At 39.6% G+C, this 22,387-nt stretch overlaps 1 protein-coding gene across 1 annotated transcript in view; it reads right to left on the bottom strand.

Annotated features, from left to right (window-relative positions):
* Window positions 1-1,303: 1,303 nt before the first annotated feature.
* Window positions 1,304-22,387, bottom strand: part of LOC306994062 (uncharacterized protein) — a gene marked incomplete at its 5' end in the record, with an annotated part of 34,439 nt that continues 13,355 nt past the window's right edge. The window contains 37 exons of the mRNA XM_079604369.1: window positions 1,304-2,156; window positions 2,262-2,385; window positions 2,479-2,518; window positions 2,625-2,753; window positions 3,050-3,148; window positions 3,230-3,352; window positions 3,466-3,506; window positions 3,629-3,733; window positions 3,820-3,997; window positions 4,669-4,700; window positions 4,842-4,942; window positions 5,155-5,224; window positions 5,385-5,560; window positions 5,647-5,857; window positions 5,969-6,152; window positions 6,252-6,499; window positions 6,958-7,132; window positions 7,319-8,518; window positions 8,580-10,218; window positions 10,302-12,112; window positions 12,174-13,278; window positions 13,320-13,512; window positions 15,958-16,086; window positions 16,214-16,370; window positions 16,459-16,698; window positions 16,829-17,008; window positions 17,335-17,439; window positions 17,553-17,691; window positions 18,115-18,266; window positions 18,366-18,466; window positions 18,951-19,003; window positions 19,092-19,347; window positions 20,628-20,754; window positions 20,865-20,959; window positions 21,502-21,666; window positions 21,760-21,897; window positions 21,996-22,062. Coding sequence (XP_079460495.1) covers window positions 1,949-2,156; window positions 2,262-2,385; window positions 2,479-2,518; window positions 2,625-2,753; window positions 3,050-3,148; window positions 3,230-3,352; window positions 3,466-3,506; window positions 3,629-3,733; window positions 3,820-3,997; window positions 4,669-4,700; window positions 4,842-4,942; window positions 5,155-5,224; window positions 5,385-5,560; window positions 5,647-5,857; window positions 5,969-6,152; window positions 6,252-6,499; window positions 6,958-7,132; window positions 7,319-8,518; window positions 8,580-10,218; window positions 10,302-12,112; window positions 12,174-13,278; window positions 13,320-13,512; window positions 15,958-16,086; window positions 16,214-16,370; window positions 16,459-16,698; window positions 16,829-17,008; window positions 17,335-17,439; window positions 17,553-17,691; window positions 18,115-18,266; window positions 18,366-18,466; window positions 18,951-19,003; window positions 19,092-19,347; window positions 20,628-20,754; window positions 20,865-20,959; window positions 21,502-21,666; window positions 21,760-21,897; window positions 21,996-22,062 — 10,296 coding nt within the window. The 3' untranslated portion in view covers window positions 1,304-1,948. The remainder of the gene's footprint in view (window positions 2,157-2,261; window positions 2,386-2,478; window positions 2,519-2,624; window positions 2,754-3,049; window positions 3,149-3,229; window positions 3,353-3,465; window positions 3,507-3,628; window positions 3,734-3,819; window positions 3,998-4,668; window positions 4,701-4,841; window positions 4,943-5,154; window positions 5,225-5,384; window positions 5,561-5,646; window positions 5,858-5,968; window positions 6,153-6,251; window positions 6,500-6,957; window positions 7,133-7,318; window positions 8,519-8,579; window positions 10,219-10,301; window positions 12,113-12,173; window positions 13,279-13,319; window positions 13,513-15,957; window positions 16,087-16,213; window positions 16,371-16,458; window positions 16,699-16,828; window positions 17,009-17,334; window positions 17,440-17,552; window positions 17,692-18,114; window positions 18,267-18,365; window positions 18,467-18,950; window positions 19,004-19,091; window positions 19,348-20,627; window positions 20,755-20,864; window positions 20,960-21,501; window positions 21,667-21,759; window positions 21,898-21,995; window positions 22,063-22,387) is intronic.

The raw sequence follows: 22,387 nt of genomic DNA, 5'->3' as shown, positions 1-22,387 counted from the left end.
GTGGGAGCCTCGGCGCTTTTACCGGTCGCCGAGAGTTGAAGAAAAAGAATATTCAAGAATGTTCAACGTTGGAAAAAACGCAGCGCTCGTCGCTGTCACTTTTTACTCAGCCGTCCAATCACAGTGGAGGAGGGGCGGGACAATTACAACACCGACTAACTGCAACAAGCATAACTAGATTAAAAAGTTCGTCGAGAGTCGAGACAAACTTTAAGTTGGCTTGTGAAAGTTTGGACCAGATAGTTTGAAAAAGTTTGAAGTTTAAAGTAGATGTCAGTTTAAAGTAGTTTACAGTAAGTTACCGAGCTCTTTCAGAAACGGGCTTGACTTAATCTGCTTTCTTGGGTTTGATATAGCCTACCTCCCATTCTGAAATGGAAAACCCAGAGTTTCCCTCATTTCAGGGTTAACATACTCAGAGTTTTCACTTAACCTCCTTTCTAGGCCCCAGGATTATATGTATTTAAATAATAATAAACCAAACCGATCCAGAGTGGTCTTCCACCACCCAGAAGACAACCTGATCATGTTTGTTAGAGATCTTGATACATGATTAAAGGGTTAAAGGGTTAAGGGTTAAAGATTAAAATTCTGTCATCATTTACTCACCCTCAAGTTGTTTCAAACCTGTATTAATTTATTTCTTCTGCTGAACACAAAGAAAGATATTTTGAAGAATGTCAGTAACCAAACAGTAGTCTGTACCCATTGACTTCCATAGTATTTTTTTTTCCTACTATGGAAGTCAATGGGTACAGACTACTGTTTGGTTACTGACATTCTTCAAAATATCTTTCTTTGTGTTCAGCAGAAGAAATAAATTAATACAGGTTTGAAACAACTTGAGGGTGAGTAAATGATGACAGAATTTTAATTTTAAAGTGAACTATCCCTTTAACTTTGCACGATTTTAATTCCGGTCTTGTAGGATGCATTAGACATCCTGTCAATACAAGTTTCAGTCTGGTATATTACAAATAAGCATTTTTTTCCCCCATAATTTTTCATAATTTTTCTTTAATCCATGTATTATTTTTTTTAATACAGGGGTCTTTAATCCACTGCTAAAAATTTGGAAGATCTCACACAGTGAAAGCAGCTCTTCTAACAACAGGATAACACAAACATACCATTTTAGTCAATATACGGACAATTCATTTTCCATGAGATAGGAAAATAAAGACTCAGTAACTGAAGACATATTGGGGTTTTTTTTATAGAAAGAGCAAAACTTAAATGCCTGTCAAAAATAGAAAAAGTCCCTTTCACACTTGGTGGTGCGTCGCCTCGCCCAATCGCCCTAATGAAGAAATCACCCCTTGCTTAAGATCATCAAAGCATGTAAAATTTAGTGCACAACTGGCTTTGCTGAAATGATCTAATGCTTATATAATTTTTGTATTTTATAATAGTGTTGTTTTATAGTCATTCATGTGTTTGTCCACTGTCATAGCATGACAAAAGCAATTTAATTGTATTATACAATTTTACTACCAGTAAAACCTTATTTAAACAGCTGACTACATTATTTGGTCATTTACTTTTATAGCATTTCTGTGGCTCAAACAGTAGATCATGGTGCAAGTGACACCAAGGTTATGGCAAATGCTGTAAATGTAATTAAACAGTATCTGTCCGGTTTGTGTTCTAGATGGAATATATAAATATGTGAACAACATAAACAAACAAAATATACAAATGTTTTCAGTACAAGACTTAATACACATGTGTTTAGGTTGAACATGCTTTTTAAATTTTATTTTAATTTCAAACAAGCAAAAGAGTACACCTTTATCAAGCAAAGAAAAAAGAAGAGACCTTTAGATAAAATGCAAGAAATGTTAAACAAAGAATGTGCCATTTACGTTAATTTCCGATTACAAATTTTCACTAAGATACTTGAGAGACATTTCGTTTTTGCTTGGGTTTGATGATTCACCGCTGCTCCTCACGGAAGTCCCAAGCTGCGTTTTCTTTGGCTATTTCCAATGAGTGCGTCATTTACGTGACAGTTAGTTTTGCCACAGGAGCACTCTTCAACATGGATGTACGAGTAGGTTACTTTGTCTCCATTTACGCAACCAAGACTCACTGTGCGATTACTTGAGCGCGTGGCCTGGCAACAGCTACAGGAGGACAATCCAGGTGCAGTGTACCTATGTGTGAGAAAAAAACATGTAAAGCATTTCAAATCGGTCACTTATGACTGTCTGTTTCAGTTAGGATGCTGCTTGTAGGTTTCGTAACAGAAACCTACTCACCTGCTAAAACTGTTACAGTCTCCACCACAAAATGTCAGGTCCATTTTCTTCTCTGACTGGCAGTCCATGTGATTTATGTAATCGCTAACAGTCTGTACTTTACATCCCTTCATTTGTTCCGCACCTACAAACACAGGCAATTGAACGCACAAGGACACGTTAATAATTTACTCAAATCAACAAAATTTTTTATAATTTTCTTTAAAAAAATACTCACAAACATGGCAGCAGCCATCAGCTGACAGCTGAATGGTACCCTGTAGAGCGAATCACAAGGGCAGAATGTCATCAATGTGATTTAATCACCAAGACTGGTCAGTATAACATGTAAATGTGTGTTTGTGTGATATTTGATGTACTGACAGGCTGGCAGTTGGAAACGTTGAAAGGAGGGCACTGGACTGTGTATTTGTCAGTGATGAACTGTCCATTAACTTTTGTGCAAGTGATTCTGTCACAGCCCTGGTTTGTAGTGGGCAAAGTGGCTCCGTCCTATAAAGGAAAAGAGAACAAGTCAAATTCAAATAAAGGACATTGCAAAAACATTAGATTTAGATTCAGTGAATAATGGGTTAAATTTAGCGGTTTCTCACACACATTCAGAAAGCTTGCGATATAGTGCAACTAATTTTATAATGCTTTTTTATCCAGCTTTAGGTTTTGTTTTGCAGCAAAAACTTTCATTTTGTGAGGATAAGTTAAAAAAGAAAAAGTTACATTTAATTATTTACAGTTTTGTCCTTTTCTCCACACCTCAAGATAACTGCGCTTTTGACGTTTGACCTTACCTGCAGTATATGCTCAACGCCATTGATGTTGATGATGCAGTGAGTTTGCACACACTTTCCACAGCAGTCGTCCGAGCTTGTTTCAATATATTCATAACCCTGGGAAAAATAAACATCAAATGAAGTAAAAAATAACTCGTTCCTGAGACAAGCCGATCAGAAACTTGTCAAACAACTTACAGGTTTACATTTCTCATTACACTGCACAAATCCACATTTAATCTTGAACCACTGTGTTTTAGGATCCACATCCCATGTACAGCTACATTCCTGACAGTCAACGACGGTGATGTCGGTTCCAGGCTGAGGGAAGTGAGGGGAGAGAGTTGAGCGTGCATAACTTTCATTAATAATTATTTAAATTAAAAAAACTTGAGATATTTTTAAAATGGTAATATTAGAGTCATTTTAGTTACCTCATATTCTATGTTTTTGTGGACACAAACTTTCTTTGGCTCTAAGGAGGCAAACGACAAAAGATTACAAAACTATATAGAATGATATTCAAGGTGATACACACAGCATCTGACATGAAAACAGGCATAAGAATATCACAAAAATTAAGTGAAGTGTGAATACCGCATTTGATTTCTGGACAGCATTTTCCGTTAGGCACTTCCAGGACTGGCGCATATCCGACTCCACACTTTTTATCCAAAGGTGGGCAAATGCTGACATCACAATCTACATCACGAAACAGAGTAGAGGAGACTTAGGCGATGCAAACCTAAAGCAAACCCCTTTAAAAACTGTAAATAAACTCGTCTTACTGCAAACTTGTTTGCTGCAGCATGAATCTGAAGGATTGGTGACATTGACTAGCACAAAGCCGGGTTCAGTGCAGCTCTCAGGATTCACATCAGGACAGTTCTTGTGCTTACAGTTCACAGATTTGCTGGCCTTTTCACAAATACACTCTTCGCAGTTGTACTCGAAAACCTCATCAAACTGCCACAAAAAACAAGAGGATTCAGTTAAAAGTCCGGTTATATATTCCTGGAGATAATTCTTTAAAGTTGGCATTAAATATAAATTCACCCAATTGATTTTGTAAATGCGTGTTATAGATTATATTCTAAACGATTTATCCAATCCAATCAACAACTGATGATAGAACCAATTACCCACCCTACATTTTTTTCTTTTCATTAATCCGTTAAACTCTGATGAAAATAATACATAATATGGAAGAAAAGATCAATCACTAGTACTTACGGTTTATTTACACTATTGTAAATTTTTGTTGGTTTGCCAGTGATAGAACCTCATAAGTGACCGATTTGAAATTCTACATAGGCAGCTACTACAAATAGCGCAACTCACATAAAGAGTACTCACATTAGTATATTGTTTAGCTAAAATTTTAATCTAATAAGCATAAAAATGCATATCACACAAGAATACTGGTACGAATATAGTTGCACTATTTTATGGATACTTTTCAGAACTGAATTAATTATAAGGATGAATATAAGTCACAGTTCTCTCTCCAGTTCTATCAACCGCCATCTTGGATTCATTTTTTCACTGAGATTGTCGGAATGCATTCTGGAATGAATACATTTAAGATCTATGAAATGAAATACTCATATTGAGTATGGCTTTAAACACCGCCGCACCTCACGTGGTGTCCCAGAGGCGTCCAGGCATCCTACAAATAAAAAGGGGAGAACAAAATCAAAAAGTGTTTTCAAAAAGTGGCCAAGACATGCAGGATGATGCATGTTTTTTATATACATTTCAATTTGAATGCCTAATGCACGCACACACACTTGAATTAGAGGCTTCTTACCACATTTGTTCACACAGATTCCTGTTTCCTTGTTGAAGAGCAATGTTCCTTCAGGACAGAAGCAGCCCTCCGTATGCACTGTAATGGTGTTCCGTTCAGGTCTGCAATTAAAATACATCACCTGAGATTCATTCCTATAAACGTTAAGGAACAAATCTGCATAACAGGCTTTATTAACTCTTAAACTGCATAATAATGTGTTTAATAATTTTGAAGTACATATCTGCCATATTCCTCAATACTGAATAAGCACTAAACTTTCATTCCCACAACTGTCTAGATTCTTTTTTTAAATATGAATTAATGGGCATACATATCATCACAGCTTGGTGGCTCAGCTGGGCCACAAGGATTGAAGACTTTGTCTGCTGGACATTCAATATCTGGGGATGAAAAGACAAATACACTTAAATAACCTCCATAGCTTCGAGAAATATTGGGTCTAAAATATAAAAAAGGAATTTAAACCCACAGAGGTTCAAAAAAAACTATTTGAGGTTTTGAAAAATCTAAAGCAACTATATGATATCAAATGCAACTTACTGCAAAGGTTAGTGTAGTTCCTCCAGTGTATGCAGACCCCTAATTGAGAGCAAGCCCTTGCGTAGCTCTGCAGACTGGTACACACCACGGCAGGGTTGCTCATATGACAACTATCATATTGACAACCTAAAAAGAAGTTGTCAGGGGAAACGTGGGAATGACATGCTTTGAACAACCTGAGGAAGACAGTAGTAGTAAATATCACTTTGGACGCTCCGTTTATTGAAATTTATAGTTAAAACACCACACAGAATCAACTCACTCGCTATTGAGGAGTTTGCATTCAGGGTGGGCCTGGCATGGGTTAGGTGTAGGTTTAAGATCACCCCCAACTGTAGGCAATGCAGTTGGTGGAGTGCAAATTTCACCGTTCACACCACTGGCTGGCCAGTAATCCGCCATCACTGCACAGTCGTTCACCAAGATCCCTTCAGGGATCATGCAGTCATCAGCTCTGTTGTTGTTGCATGTTCCTAAGTGAGAATTATGTGGAATAATTTAGATGAAAAAATGCAAAAAAACAAACCCCTCGTACACATTGTGATGTCACCATCCATACAAAAATCCGGGGGTGGCTAACTTACCACAGTGACCTTGTGTGTTGTTTCCAAAACGCTGGTATGGCAGGTTGACACCAAAGCCAGTGGCTCCAAATGTTATATCAACACCCAGCTGTGGAATACTCAGGAACAAGTCTAGGCCTGAGCTTATAACCCTCACACCATTAAAAGCATATGGGAGAGTTAACTTAACATTGTCCTTAACAGCCTGTTAGGACAAGAGACAATTACAAGAAAAACATAGGATACTTATACTGCAATGCACAAAAAGAACATGTTTCATCCTTCCAAATTTAGAAAGTCTCACCTCTAGGTCTGCACCTCCGATGAGATTATGATTTGTTAGTGTTATGACTAGTTTGTTGTAAGACACAATAATGGATCTGGGACAGGATACATGCTCAATAGGGTCACAGTAGACATTGTCAATGTAGATCTTTAAATGGTACTGAGGCCTTATTTCCTCCATTAATATATAAGTGCAGTTTCCTTGATAACTGTAGAAAAGTCCATCAAATGTAATGTAATGCGGGTCACCCCAGCCTTCACAAAAGCCTACGAACAATAACAAAAAGCCTTCAGATATTTGAACTAAACAAGTTACCTGAATTTGGTCAATACTGTGTATATTAACTGTTGACATTTAAAGAATTCAAAATGCAACCACTTTTTCATTGTAACCTGTGACAGGCAAGCAGGTGCCAATTACGAATCCTTTTATTTACTTGTGCCACATCAAAGCAGAGACTTAATGAGACCTAAGTAAATCACGCATAATAACTTCATTGTTTTCTTTTAAAATGATTAAAAAATATATTTTTCTTCTTTTAAGACGCTAGATGTTCAAGGCGGAAAAAAACAAGCATTTTCAAGTAATACTTTCAAAATTTAAAGCATTTTTGAAATCATGAAAGCATAACAGTTCAAATCAAGCACATTGGGCTTGGAAGGACATCATTGCTATTAATGATTACTGAATCAAATATAAAAATTGTGTAGACCAGTATACTCACAGTCACATTGGTAATACTGGCAGCAGCCATGCTCATCAAACACAAGCACAGGTTTTTTGCCATTTTCACAGGTGATGTTCTGCAATGGAGGGCATTCGAATGGGATAATTTCAATAATGTTGTCTTCTATGCACCTCGCCATGGTGCAGTTACACAGGATGAAGGTCTCGTTTGTCTGGTGATAATGAAAAATGGATGCTGGAATTAGAAAGACTGATACATGCAAAATCACAATGTAGTCTATGTTGTTTTCTTGGAAATTTAAATGGGATCATGGATACTCTTAAAAGTACATTTCTACTTTAGGAAAAAATTCTCACTACTTATATTTAATAAAATAAAAGTATATTAAAAAATTTACGTTTTTGTCCCATTCAGGGCAGTCATAGTGCGGAGTTGGAGTTGGTGTAGATGTAAATGATGTTGTAGGTTTTATGGTAGTTGTTGGTTTAGGTGATGTGGTGTATTCTGTTGTTGTTGTTGTAGTAGGCTTCATGGTAGTTGTCGGTGAAGGTGATGTGGTGGATTCTGTTGTTGTTGTTGTAGTAGGCTTCATGGTAGTTGTCGGTGTAGGTGATGTGGTAGATTCTGTTGAATGCTCTTGAGGTGCTCCTGTAATAGGAGTTTTTGTTTCTCCAGTAATAATACTTATCGTTTTAGCTGTTGCAGACTGTGTTGTTGTCGGTGTAGGAGTAGACGATGTGGTAGTTTCTGGTGTTGTTGTAGTAGGTTTTGTGGTAGTTGTGGATGTAGGGGTGGATGTGGCTGGTTCTGTTGTTGTAGGAGACTTTGTGGTAGTTGTCGATGTAGGGGTAGATGATGTGGTAGGTTCTGGTGTTGTTGTGGGAGGTTCTGGTGTTGTAGTAGACTTTGTGGTAGTCGGTGTAGGGGTAGATGATGTGGTAGGTCCTGATGTTGTTGTAGGAGGCTTTGTTGTAGTTGTTGTGGTAGGTTCTGGTGTTGTTGTGGGAGGTTCTGGTGTTGTAGTAGACTTTGTGGTAGTCGATGTGGTAGGTCGTGGTGTTGTTGTAGGAGGCTTTGTGGTAGTTGTTGTGGTAGGTTCTGGTGTTGTTGTGGGAGGTTCTGGTGTTGTAGTAGACTTTGTGGTAGTCGATGTGGTAGGTCGTGGTGTTGTCGTAGGAGGCTTTGTTGTAGTTGTTGTGGTAGGTTCTGGTGTTGTTGTGGGAGGTTCTGGTGTTGTAGTAGACTTTATGGTAGTCGATGTGGTAGGTCGTGGTGTTGTCGTAGGAGGCTTTGTTGTAGTTGTTGTGGTAGGTTCTGGTGTTGTTGTGGGAGGTTCTGGTGTTGTAGTAGACTTTGTGGTAGTCGGTGTAGGGGTAGATGATGTGGTAGGTCCTGGTGTTGTTGTAGGAGGCTTTGTGGTAGTTGTTGTGATAGGTTCTGGTGTTGTTGTGGGATGTTCTGGTGTTGTAGTAGACTTTGTGGTAGTCGGTGTAGGGGTAGGTGATGTGGTAGGTCCTGGTGTTGTTGTAGGAGGCTTTGTGGTAGTTGTTGTGGTAGGTTCTGGTGTTGTTGTGGGAGGTTCTGGTGTTGTAGTAAACTTTGTGGTAGTCGGTGTAGGGGTAGACGATGTGGTAGGTCCTAGTGTTGTTGTAGGAGACTTTTTTGTAGTTGTTGTGGTAGGTTCTGGTGTTGTTGTGGGAGGTTCTGGTGTTGTAGTAGACTTTGTGGTAGTCGGTGTAGGGGTAAATGATGTGGTAGGTCCTGGTGTTGTTGTAGGAAGCTTTGTGGTAGTTGTTGTGGTAGGTTCGGGTGTTGTAGTAGACTTTGTGGTAGTCGGTGTAGGGGTAGACGATGTTGTAGGTTCTGGTGTTGTTGTGGGAGGCTTTGTGGTAGTTGTTGTGGTAGGTTCTGGTGTTGTTGTGGTTGGTTCTGGTGTTGTAGTAGACTTTGTGGTAGTCGTTGTAGGGGTAGACGATGTGGTAGGTCCTGGTGTTGTTGTAGGAGGTTGTGTGGTAGTTGTTGTGGTAGGTTCTGGTGTTGTTGTGGGAAGTTCTGGTGTTGTAGTAGACTTTGTGGTAGTCGGTGTAGGTGTAGATGATGTGGTAGGTTCTGGTGTTGTTGTAGGAGGCTTTGTGGTAGTTGTTGTGGTAGGTTCTGGTGTTGTTGTGGGAGGTTCTGGTGTTGTAGTAGACTTTGTGGTAGTCGGTGTAGGGGTAGGTGATGTGGTAGGTCCTGGTGTTGTTGTAGGAGGCTTTGTGGTAGTTGTTGTGGTAGGTTCTGGTGTTGTTGTGGGAGGTTCTGGTGTTGTAGTAGACTTTGTGGTAGTCGGTGTAGGGGTAGACGATGTGGTAGGTCCTGGTGTTGTTGTAGGAGACTTTTTTGTAGTTGTTGTGGTAGGTTCTGGTGTTGTTGTGGGAGGTTCTGGTGTTGTAGTAGACTTTGTGGTAGTCGGTGTAGGGGTAAATGATGTGGTAGGTCCTGGTGTTGTTGTAGGAAGCTTTGTGGTAGTTGTTGTGGTAGGTTCGGGTGTTGTAGTAGACTTTGTGGTAGTCGGTGTAGGGGTAGACGATGTTGTAGGTTCTGGTGTTGTTGTGGGAGGCTTTGTGGTAGTTGTTGTGGTAGGTTCTGGTGTTGTTGTGGTTGGTTCTGGTGTTGTAGTAGACTTTGTGGTAGTCGTTGTAGGGGTAGACGATGTGGTAGGTCCTGGTGTTGTTGTAGGAGGTTGTGTGGTAGTTGTTGTGGTAGGTTCTGGTGTTGTTGTGGGAAGTTCTGGTGTTGTAGTAGACTTTGTGGTAGTCGGTGTAGGGGTAGATGATGTGGTAGGTTCTGGTGTTGTTGTAGGAGGCTTTGTGGTAGTTGTTGTGGTAGGTTCTGGTGTTGTTGTGGGAGGTTCTGGTGTTGTAGTAGACTTTGTGGTAGTCGGTGTAGGGGTAAATGATGTGATAGGTCCTGGTGTTGTTGTAGGAAGCTTTGTGGTAGTTGTTGTGGTAGGTTCTGGTGTTGTAGTAGACTTTGTGGTAGTCGGTGTAGGGGTAGACGATGTGGTAGGTTCTGGTGTTGTTGTGGGAGGCTTTGTGGTAGTTGCTGTGGTAGGTTCTGGTGTTGTTGTGGTTGGTTCTGGTGTTGTAGTAGACTTTGTGGTAGTCGGTGTAGGGGTAGACGATGTGGTAGGTCCTGGTGTTGTTGTAGGAGGTTTTGTGGTAGTTGTTGTGGTAGGTTCTGGTGTTGTTGTGGGAAGTTCTGGTGTTGTAGTAGACTTTGTGGTAGTCGGTGTAGGGGTAGATGATGTGGTAGGTTCTGGTGTTGTTGTAGGAGGCTTTGTGGTAGTTGTTGTGGTAGGTTCTGGTGTTGTTGTGGTAGGTTCTGGTGTTGTAGTAGACTTTGTGGTAGTCGGTGTAGGGGTAGATGATGTGGTAGGTTCTGGTGTTGTTGTAGGAGGCTTTGTGGTAGTTGTTGTGGTAGGTTCTGGTGTTGTTGTGGGAGGTTCTGGTGTTGTAGTAGAGTTTGTGGTAGTCGGTGTAGGGGTAAATGATGTGATAGGTCCTGGTGTTGTTGTAGGAAGCTTTGTGGTAGTTGTTGTGGTAGGTTCTGGTGTTGTAGTAGACTTTGTGGTAGTCGGTGTAGGGGTAGACGATGTGGTAGGTTCTGGTGTTGTTGTGGGAGGCTTTGTGGTAGTTGTTGTGGTAGGTTCTGGTGTTGTTGTGGTTGGTTCTGGTGTTGTAGTAGACTTTGTGGTAGTCGGTGTAGGGGTAGACGATGTGGTAGGTCCTGGTGTTGTTGTAGGAGGTTTTGTGGTAGTTGTTGTGGTAGGTTCTGGTGTTGTTGTGGGAAGTTCTGGTGTTGTAGTAGACTTTGTGGTAGTCGGTGTAGGGGTAGATGATGTGGTAGGTTCTGGTGTTGTTGTAGGAGGCTTTGTGGTAGTTGTTGTGGTAGGTTCTGGTGTTGTTGTGGTAGGTTCTGGTGTTGTAGTAGACTTTGTGGTAGTCGGTGTAGGGGTAGATGATGTGGTAGGTCCTGGTGTTGTTGTAGGAGGCTTTGTTGTAGTTGTTGTGGTAGGTTCTGGTGTTGTAGTAGACTTTGTGGTAGTCGATGTGGTAGGTCCTGGTGTTGTTGTAGGAGGCTTTGTAGTAGTTGTTGTGGTAGTTTCTGGTGTTGTTGTGGGAGGTTCTGGTGTTGTTGTGGTAGGTTCTGGTGTTGTAGTAGACTTTGTGGTAGTCGGTGTAGGGGTAGATGATGTGGTAGGTCCTGGTGTTGTTGTAGGAGGCTTTGTTGTAGTTGTTGTGGTAGGTCCTGGTGTTGTTGTAGGAGGCTTTGTGGTAGTTGTTGTGGTAGGTTCTGGTGTTGTTGTGGGAGGTTCTGGTGTTGTAGTAGACTTTGTGGTAGTCGGTGTAGGGGTAGATGATGTGGTAGGTCCTGGTGTTGTTGTAGGAGGCTTTGTGGTAGTTGTTGTGGTTGGTTCTGGTGGTGTTGTGGTAGGTTCTGGTGTTGTTGTGGGAGGTTCTGGTGTTGTTGTAGGATGCTTTGTGGTAGTTGTAGGGGTAGATGATGTGGTAGGTCCTGGTGTTGTTGTAGGAGACTCTGTGGTAGTTGTCGGTGGAGGGGTAGATGATGTGGTAGGTCCTGTTGTTGTTGTTGTTGTTGTAGGAGACTTTGTGGTAGTTGTTGGTGTAGATGATGTGGTAGGTTCTGGTGTTGTTATGGTAGGTTCTGGTGTTATTGGTGTTGTTGTAATAGGTGATGTAGTAAATACTGTTGTTGTTGATGGTGGTGGTGTTGTACAAATGAAACAGCAGTAAACCCGTATTTCATAGTTAACACATTTATTGGGGCGGGAATTCTGTTGTTCTTTCTTACATTTTAATCCATATGAAACATTGCACTGGGCAACTTGTTTTGAAAAATGAATATAATCTTCAAAGTTCATGTTAGGTTGGCCCACAGCCCTACATTCAATATCTTCTGGCTGTTCACAGATATTTTTTCCACTTCCTGCAATATTTTCATAAGTCTCCAAGTCATCCCCTCCTTGCAATGCAGGATTATATACATTAAACCATTCAGACCACTCACATATAAGACATGGCGTAGTCTCAGCTGTTGTCGATGAAAATGTGGTAGTTGTTGGTGTAGGGGTAGATGATGTGGTAGGTTCTTGTGTTGATGTGGTAGGTTCTGGTGTTGTTGTAGGAGGCTTTGTGGTAGTTGTCGGTGTAGGGGTAGATGATGTGGTAGGTTCTGGTGTTGTAGTAGACTTTTTGGTAGTCGGTGTAGGGGTAGATGATGTGGTAGGTTCTGGTGTTGTTGTAGGAGGCTTTGTGGTAGTAGTCGGTGTAGGGGTAGATGATGTGGTAGGTTCTGGTGTTGTTGTAGGAGGCTTTGTGGTAGTTGTCGGTGTAGGGGTAGATGATGTGGTAGGTTCTGGTGTTGTTGTAGGAAGCTTTGTGGTAGTTGTTGTGGTAGGTTCTGGTGTTGTTGTAGGAGCCTTTGTGGTAGTTGTTGTGGTAGGTTCTGGTGTTGTTGTGGAAGGTTCTGGTGTTGTTGTAGGAGGCTTTGTGGTAGTTGTCGGTGTAGGGGTAGATGATGTGGTAGGTTCTGGTGTTGTTGTAGGAGGCTTTGTGGTAGTTGTCGGTGTAGGGGTAGATGATGTGGTAGGTTCTGGTGTTGTTGTAGGAAGCTTTGTGGTAGTTGTTGTGGTAGGTTCTGGTGTTGTTGTAGGAGCCTTTGTGGTAGTTGTTGTGGTAGGTTCTGGTGTTGTTGTGGAAGGTTCTGGTGTTGTTGTAGGAGGCTTTGTGGTAGTTGTCGGTGTAGGGGTAGATGATGTGGTAGGTTCTGGTGTTGTTGTAGGAGGCTTTGTGGTAGTTGTCGGTGTAGGGGTAGATGATGTGGTAGGTTCTGGTGTTGTAGTAGACTTTGTGGTAGTCGGTGTAGGGGTAGATGATGTGGTAGGTTCTGGTGTTGTTGTAGGAGGCTTTGTGGTAGTAGTCGGTGTAGGGGTAGATGATGTGGTAGTTTCTGGTGTTGTTGTAGGAGGCTTTGTGGTAGTTGTCGGTGTAGGGGTAGATGATGTGGTAGGTTCTGGTGTTGTTGTAGGAGGCTTTGTGGTAGTTGTCGGTGTAGGGGTAGATGATGTGGTAGGTTCTGGTGTTGTTGTAGGAAGCTTTGTGGTAGTTGTTGTGGTAGGTTCTGGTGTTGTTGTAGGAGCCTTTGTGGTAGTTGTTGTGGTAGGTTCTGGTGTTGTTGTGGAAGGTTCTGGTGTTGTTGTAGGAGGCTTTGTGGTAGTTGTCGGTGTAGGGGTAGATGATGTGGTAGGTTCTGGTGTTGTTGTAGGAGGCTTTGTGGTAGTTGTCGGTGTAGGTTCTGGTGTTGTTGTGGAAGGTTCTGGTGTTGTTGTAGGAGGCTTTGTGGTAGTTGTTGTGGTAGGTTCTGGTGTTGTTGTAGGAGGCTTTGTGGTAGTTGTTGTGGTAGGTTCTAGTGTTGTTGTGGGAGGTTCTGGTGTTGTTGTGGTAGTTGTAATAATCATACATTCCTCCACACAGATCTGGTTTGTTTCATCATAAATAGGCTTATCCTCTGGACATTTTGGATAACATCCTGGAAAAAAAAGATCCTCTGGGATTAGAAAGAATCATTCCATTGCTATTTTCCCTAATGTATCTAACAGGGCAGGCCAAAATGAGCAACTCCATTTCATAAGAGTACACAAACAGGCACGTTCTAAAAATGTTAAACATAAAAAATGCTGGCACATCAATGTGCCCCAGTTTATAAATTAGATGTCTACAAGTACATTAAAGGTCCTTGCACACCGAAATTTGCAGTCCGAAATTTTCGTATGTGTTTTTTCGTTGTCAAAACACCTCAAAATGCTTGCTACAGATGCGAAAAACGCAGAAGGTCGACCCTGATCCAAATTTTTTCATGATGGACGAAAGTTTCGGAGGCAGTGTGTAAACGTGATTGACATAACGTGAAGTCGTATTTATTTTTTAACATGCGAAAACTTCAGACGAGAGTTTCGGACACAGTGGGCAAGGACCTTTAGTCTGTGCAAGGACCTTTAAACATTTAGTCTGCTTTTCTGGTATAACGGTTTTCTATCGAAAAAGCTTAAATGTAAAAAAAAAAAAAAAAAAATGTGTATGTGCACAGCAGGTTACTTATGATCAATAAGGTGCTTTGATCCTTCAAAGCCAGTGACTAACTACTTTAAGCAATGTTAAGCTTCCTTAACATTGCCTGTAATGGGCTGCTATGCGGGGAAAAATGCCTTATGTACAAATATTTTCTTTCCCTGTAGATTGCGGAGTCATCTAGGAAGTAGAAATTGTTTAAGATTAATTTTGTTCTAGGTCATTGCTGTTGGAGATGAAATCATATTTTTTAAGTTTTACAATATTCTCCCAGGGATATTAAAGGATTAGGTCAACAGAATTGGTTAATAAAATTTACTGAGAAAATGTTTGCTATATAATCATAAAACAAAAAAAACAAAAAAAACATTCTTAACTTGTTAACAGGGTTGTAAATGTGAGGCTACGGGGTGGGGCGGAGTACATGGAATGAATTTCGAGGGGGGATGATGCTCAAGTGCACTTTTTAGGAAAATGAAAGGGATTTCTATCTTTTATTCACTCAATAGCTTACAACAACGAAATTCAGAATCTAAATTTAGAACAAAAACACAGTGCAATAAAAGATATATAATAAATAGTTGTTTGTTCAATGTCGACTTTTGTAATTGGCCATGATATTTGAAATTTATTGTTGAGGATAACCCCTTGAGATGAGACATCTCGTTTTCGAGGGGGTCCTCAAGACAAAGACAAAGACAATACAGCACATATACATTCACACTCACAAAAGCTCTCCCTCATCCCACCTCACCCTACCAGCCCAGCCCACCGAATCATTATTGGAAACAATCAATGCATAAAACATATTGTAGTATTAAGATGCATGACAACATTTAGCCCTTACATACACGTATGTATACACCTACACCCATACTAGCATATATACACATAAATAAAAAAGAAAGGACAAAAGGTATCCCATATATTTAGATATAGAAAACAAACAAAAATCCAGTCAAACATGAGGAAAACATTTACAGCAACAGTTTGCTTGCAAGTAGACAAAAAGAGATATTTTGAAGGAACGCAAGGAAGTGACAGATCTTAGAGACCCAGGCAGGCTATTCCAGTCTGAAGGGGCTTTAAATTTAAAGGCACGTCTACCACTCTCTTTGAAGATGTTTGGCACAATAAAGGAGAGATATTCAGCGTGTCTAAATCTATAGCTGGGTCTATAGGGAATTAAATATTCCTTCAGGTAAGAGGGATAATAATAATACATACATTTAAAAATGACCTGATACCAGTGATACTGTCTTCTGGTGATAATAAGTTCAGCGAGTCATACATTACACAGTGGTGGAGTGGTAAATGGACATCTCAGCACAAATCTACATATATTATTGAAAGCAACATTTATTGCTTTCAAGTTTGTTTCAGATGTGTTTTGATAGACAACATCCGCATAGTCTAATATGGGAAATATTAACTGTGACACAATTCTTAGCCTAATCAGTTGAGTAAAACAGTGAATAGAACAATATAATATTTGTAAATTACAATTAATCTTTTTTACAACAGAATTGATATGACACCTACTGTAAAAGAGTTGTGAGTCAAGCCAAAGCCCCAGATATTTAATATTAATTAATTTATATATGCAGGTTGCAGCCAATGGACACCCTTCTCTGTCAGAATCAATGTTTGGAGGAAGCATGAAATATGTTAGATGTTTTATAGAATATTTTATATTTAAATACATCTGAAAGGTCATTGAAAGTAATAAATTCATTTTTCTAAATTAGAGTCCCAGCCATTTCCAGCCCTGTTAGTTACTAGCAATTAGAAATAATACTTTTACAAAAAAAAAACCAGTTTAGCACTAAATATACCCCGCTAAGGCCTAGAGATATCCAGTGTGTGTACACTCAGTCTTCAGAAATGCAAACTAGTGTGCACTCACCTTCCAGGTTGGGTAAAGTGTTATTGCAGATGCCATCAGGGTTGAGACAGGTTTTGTAGCAGGGTGTATGACAAGGACTGTAGTGCCATGTGCATTCTTCTGGTTCATTGTAGTAGTCACAGTACACAGCTAACAGAGCAACATGAATACAAGTATGAACATGTACAAACAACATGTACATTGCAATAAACTGGCAATGCATTGTTCAAAGAAAGGTTACAGATTTAAGGTGTGCACTAAAATTAAAGATGCTTACGGCAGAACTCAGGTGTTCTCCAAACGACACAAACACCTGCCTCAATGCAAGCTTGAGCATAAGCTGCCACAGCTGTACAGAGGCACTCACAATCTCCACCTGTGTCACACGAGCACGAGTCCTTGACGCAGTTCTCATGATATGGGTTTGGATCCACCTGTGGGAGCATGTTATGATGTTGGATTCTTATATACCACATTACAGGAAACTTCAATTTATGAACTCAAAATGTTTTCCATCTGTACCTTGTTATGGCAGTCTTTGAACGTAACTTCCTTAATGATGCTACATTGTATTTTTGCCCATGTCTCTCGATGGGGGGTAGCAAGGCAGGGGTTAAAGTCTGGTTTTGCATCAGGGCAGGTGCTTAACACTTTCCAGCTGTCCACAAACTCCATTACATTTGTAGTTGGCAAATTTCCCTGAGTGGTAAAGTCATCTTTTCCATTCCCATTGAAATTTCCACACAAGCCACAAACGTCTCCCTGCGAAAATATAACGAAGCACAGAGGTTGCGCTACAAATAAATTATATTGAGGGACCTATATAAGTTGTCAGGAAATGTCAGTGCAAAACAAGAAAAACTGCAGAACATGATTCGTGACTTCAACTCACCCTGTGCTGAGGTTGCAGAATGATGCGGACGGTGGTTTTGCGGTCCCACAAAATTGTCAGTCCGATGTCAGCATCAATGACAAGGTACATCCCAACGTTTCTCTCATTGTACGTGATCTTTGGACCACTTCCAGTATCAGTGGCTGTTACAGTCCCACCAAAAAGCAGTAGCCAAGTCCTCTGTAAGTGAGTGTGTGAGAGTTAAAATAAAAATAAATTATACAGTATGATAGATACTGATACTGTATGATAGATTAAATTAAACGGTCATGAAACACCCCCATTTCAGCACATGTCAGTTCTCAAAACAAATATTGCATCCAGTGACTGACATTCACTCGATATTGCTTTCAAATGGCCTTTTAAAATGAAAAATTGGCCTTTTAAATTAAAAATTGATGCGTATCTTATACAATATGTAAAAATTGTGTTAGTATTTAATGACCCTTTAGAAACATCTTTTATTTTACCCTGAATGAGCATGAGACCTATGCCTGCAGCCTTACCCCCAAAAGTATCCCTACGGCCTTTGAACAAGTGGTTCCTGTTGTTCCACAAGGCATGTTTTCGGTAATCACGTGAAAATTGCCAGTTTTATTTCCACACTTATTCTGTAAAACAAGAGAGCGTTAACCTTTTACCTCCTGAAGGAAGAGGTTTATTTGTAACTTTATTTTCATGAAGTCTCTGACCAAATGCTGTTGTGTCCACCCATAGCTCATACCTGAGCAGCAATATAACTGCAGTCTCCCCTGAAGCCAAACCTTTGCTGATCGAAAGTTTTATAGTGTCCGCTGCCGTATATGGTGCATATGCCTGGACACTTATTATGTGTACATTTCCAATTTCCCCGTCGACAAGTGCTGCAAATATAGAGGTAGAATTAAATCTTATGTCATTCTACAGTATAATACTAATAGATCATAAAAAGCGAATTAGTGTATTAACTCAATGTTCAGTTTTTTTATATAGCAATTTAACTTTAATGTGGTAATGGCTGTTGTTTTACGTAGGGTTACTATCGTTAACTAAAAGAATAAAAAAACGTTTTATTCCAGCTAGTTGCAACATTTCTAAATTATGTATAGTTGAACTAGTTTAGTACTAAAGTAAATAAAACTGAATAAAAACTATATAGATAAAAAAAAGATAAAAACACACAAACCCAACAATTACTAAAACTTTAACTAAAATGAAAATGGAAAATATATTAAAACTAATTCAAAATATAAATAAAAAATATAATATTATATGAATGAAACTAAAATAACACTGGTTTTACAAACCATTTATTGCAATCTACGGTTATCTCAGATCCTGGTGCATAAAACTGTCCATCATGTTTACATGGGCAGTTATCCGGTTTAACACAGTGTCCTCTGCCATCATCCAATAGACCTAAAGGACACTGGCAGCCAGATTGACAGTCCAGCGAGAACTGGAAAGAAGGGAAGAAAACAAAAATAAGACCACCAGCAAAATCAAGCGGTCGACTTTGGGAAAGAAAGAGAAGTGATGCTGGAAACTATGGACTCACGCAGTCAACTTCCTGTTGTGAACAAGTCTGTGCACACTCCAATCCGTGTTCATCTTGGCCTGCTGTACTGCAGTTAAAGAAAATCTTTGGAGAGGGACATCCTGCAAAAGACATCAGACGCAGATGCTGCACCATTCATGTACTTTTTACATCAGAAACCATATTTAAAGAACGTTTACAACAGATGTTGAGTAATTTACTATTAGTGCTAGACTGATACAACAAAAAGATTTGGAAAATTTAAAATTGGTTTAATTATTAGTAAATATATAAAATCATTTATAGCTGTTACATTTGCATGTATTCTTATGTAAAATTAATTGTATTGCAGCATAGTTATTTACAATCTTCAAGTTAACTTGCGCATCATCATTTATATCTGCATTATATCAATAAATAAAAAAACATATCAGTTGACCACTGTTTACTGTTGTTTGTTGGTTTAATTCCAGTTTCACATTTGACAAGACAACTCTATAAAGCCTTACTAACAGATATCATGATAGCCCTGTATTGGTGATAGTAGTCCATGTAAACCAAAAGCATATTATTTAACATGCAGTCGATGAAAGTAATTTTTCATACCAAGAATTTGGGTTTTCCAGGAGCGACAGTGGAACTTTCCATTGATGCAAACACTGGACAGAGAAATAAGGTCAAACTGTCTATTAAATTTATAGTTTGTAAAGTTCTAGGTCACTAATAATAATACTATCATCCACTTACCAGTGTTCATCCCTAATGTTGACAGACTTGCCGGGATGGATTTTCTGTCCGTTGTGGTAACATGGACATTTTTCCATAGGTACACACAGTCCATTCTCATCCTGGTAGAGTCCATCTGGACATGCACATCCATCAACAGGCACAAAGTCAACGCTGCAGCTTTGGCGCTCAGAGGCGAGAGAAAGACAGGTGCGCTGGCAGCTCTGCAGCTGATAGGAGTAGTTCTGCGATGCCGGGCAGTTCTCTGTATACTTCTCTGTGGGGATCAGTTTGAAAGGAATGCGTTGTAAAAGTGCATGTGGCAAAATGGCAAGCATTCTTCTAATCTTCTAGCATCAGCTTTCATATTATCATTGTACTAAAACTAAACCAAATTAATTATTAAAATAATATCTGGAAAATATTTACCTTTTCACAACCCCCAATCAGATGTATTTTATATGACATTTTTTATAATAAACTTTTAAAAGTTTTACAGAGAATAGTGCCAAGGAAAAACTTCTAAGAATTTTTTTTCAAATACAAACTATTGTACACTGCAAGGAATGAGGGATGAGCAATTTTTCCTCTACAAAATTATATAATTTCATTGTTAGTGTGAAAAACTATTCCCACTGCACCGACAGATGGTGACCGACGGCATCAATCACCAGATTAGAGACATTCCACGATCCGGCAAATGCCTTTTTAAAGGGGTGGTATAATGCCTTTTTCACAACATGTAAAATAAATCTCTGATGTCCCCAGAGTGTGTATGTGAAGTTTTAGCTCAAAATACCCCACAGATATTTTTATATAGCATGTTAAAGTGTCACTTTTTGAGGGTGAGCAAAAATGCCTTGTTTTGTGTCTGTCCCTTTAAATGCAAATGAGCTGCTGCTCCCAGCACAGGGGGCGGAGCTTCAAGAGCTCGTGTCCTTAGCAGCTTCGATTACCTCACACAGACATGCTACTGAACATTTCAAAAACTTTTAGCCTTTTATGTTCAAACTGGAGTCAGATAAATAGATATAGATAATCTAATCTATAAATTGTGTTCAGGGGGCGGGGTTTATGTAAATATTGGGGTTGGTGATGTCACTAACCCGGGAGGAATATCTTGTAGTCCCTACCAGCCGTTTGTTGTAGTCCTTAAAAAGCAATTTCTTTAAAAGAAAATATCTCCCTTTGCTTTGAACTTTGAGTGTTGTAACTTTGCAGATGTTGTTCCTGCTCAAACAGCAACATCACACACTAACTAAAGTTAGAATAGTGAAATCATAATCAACCACCCCTTTACCATAACGATTCAATCGGCGAAACCGGGAGACAATCAACGCCGAACACATCTGACAAAACCCGATGAAAGTGTCTGTTGCTGTCTGTCGGCGCAATGTGAATTATCCTTAAATAATCTAATGGTCTATAGAAAACAGAATGACAGTAATATACAGTTTTTACTTTTTAAATAGACTTTTCAACTTTTTTACACAGACCACAACCTGGTTTGAAAACCCATCATTTGTCTGCCAAATAAACAGCTTTCAGCCTTCTTACCACACACAATTCCTCGCCAGCCTTGGAGGAATATTCCTTTAGCTGCACAGGCCCGGGCGTATGAGGAGAACACCGTACATAGACATTCCTCACTCTTCTCACAGGTACAGCTGGAGTATTTGCATCTCTGAAAACACATAGACATGTTGTGTCACTGCTTATTATGAGAGGTTGGGTGACATTCATTACAATTAGGAAAATTGTACAGTTCTCAAGGTTTCCTGTTTCAGATCATACTTTGTAGTAGCTGTCTGGATTGACAGTGGTGTGACATTTGGCAAAGAGGCTCTCCTTGTCCTTCATCTTGGAACACCAGTGCTCAGCAAAGTGCTCTAAAGGCATCAAAACATATGGTATTTTATGCAAAACTCTTACTTAACAACAAAATGAATATACAGTATAGTAACTTAAAAGTTGCACCAACTGATGTTAAGTGGCAATAACTTGCAGATACAAAAGTATTGGAAGTATACTATATCAGAAGTATATTTATATACAGTATGTATGTGTGGTTTTCGGTCACATGAGAATGCACAGTGGTGCTCCTGTGCACCTTTAAAGGGAACCTATTATGCCCCTTTTTACAAGACGTAATATAAGTAATAATGTCCCTAGATTGTGTCTGTAAAGTTTGAACTCAAAATACCCCACAGATCATTTATTATTTCACGTATAATTTCATTTTTGAGTGGAAGGAAAAACATGCGGTATTCGTACATGTATCTTTAAATGCAAATTAGCTGCTGCTCCCTGCCCCTCTTTCCAGAAGAGGGCGGAGCCTTTACAGCCCGTGCCTCGGATACTCTGCCAAAAACTAAAACATCTGTTTGGATTTGATTACCATACTGACTTCGGATGCAAAAAAGTCTCTCACCGCTGTCAGTGCTGTAGGAACAGGGGTCGTCCATCCTCTCAGAACGGTCGGGACAGTTGGAAAGGGCCTTCCAGGCGTTTGCGAAGGAAACCGCTGTACCCTCCACCACTCCCTGAGGGGTCTTCAGGTCATCAGACAGCACTTTGTTAAAGTTTCCACAGAGACCTGCACAAACACACAAATGGCGCACCATTGGCCATCGTGATAGATTTACTTCTTAGTTCAGATTTTTCTTGCTTTTTAAGACAGAGGTCTCACCACAAGTCTTGCCCTTGAAGATTTGTTCCACAGTGATGTACACCTGCATAAGAGGCACCAGCTGTATCTGCACTTGCAGCCCAAAGGTGGTCTGAAGTATGATGTGAAATGATGACGGCTTGAACACAGTGAAGTCAGCTGGAGGAAAAGAGTCAAAGAGTTTGAAAAATATTTCAGATATATATATATCTTTAAACTTAAGCACAGAAACAAAAAAAGAGCTTCTTATTCCTCACCTGTCATGTAAGGAAGTGAAACTTCTGCATTGTGTTGTACCGTCCCATCAGCTTTAATAATTAGAGGCTGAAGAAGAAAGCACACAGTCATAGTTTTATTTTGCACAAGCTACATTTCGGTTTAAAATGTTTGAAGTCATTTAAAATTGTACAAAATATTTCTAGTTTAAATAAATGCTGTTCTTGTGAAGTTTCTATTCATCAGAGAATACCAAATCAGCAAATAAGAATGATTTCTGAAGGATCATGTGACACTGAACACTGAAAAGTCAGCTTTGTCATTACAGGAATAAAATATATTAAAATAAAATAAAATATTTTAAACTGCAATATTTCACAATATTACTGTTTTTACTGAATGTGTGATCAAATAAATGCAGCCTTGATGAGCA

The sequence above is a fragment of the Phoxinus phoxinus genome (assembly GCF_949152265.1).
Source record: "Phoxinus phoxinus genome assembly, chromosome: 25".
In the NCBI taxonomy this organism is placed as follows: domain Eukaryota; kingdom Metazoa; phylum Chordata; class Actinopteri; order Cypriniformes; family Leuciscidae; genus Phoxinus; species Phoxinus phoxinus.
This window is presented reverse-complemented; position numbering and strand designations above follow the sequence as displayed.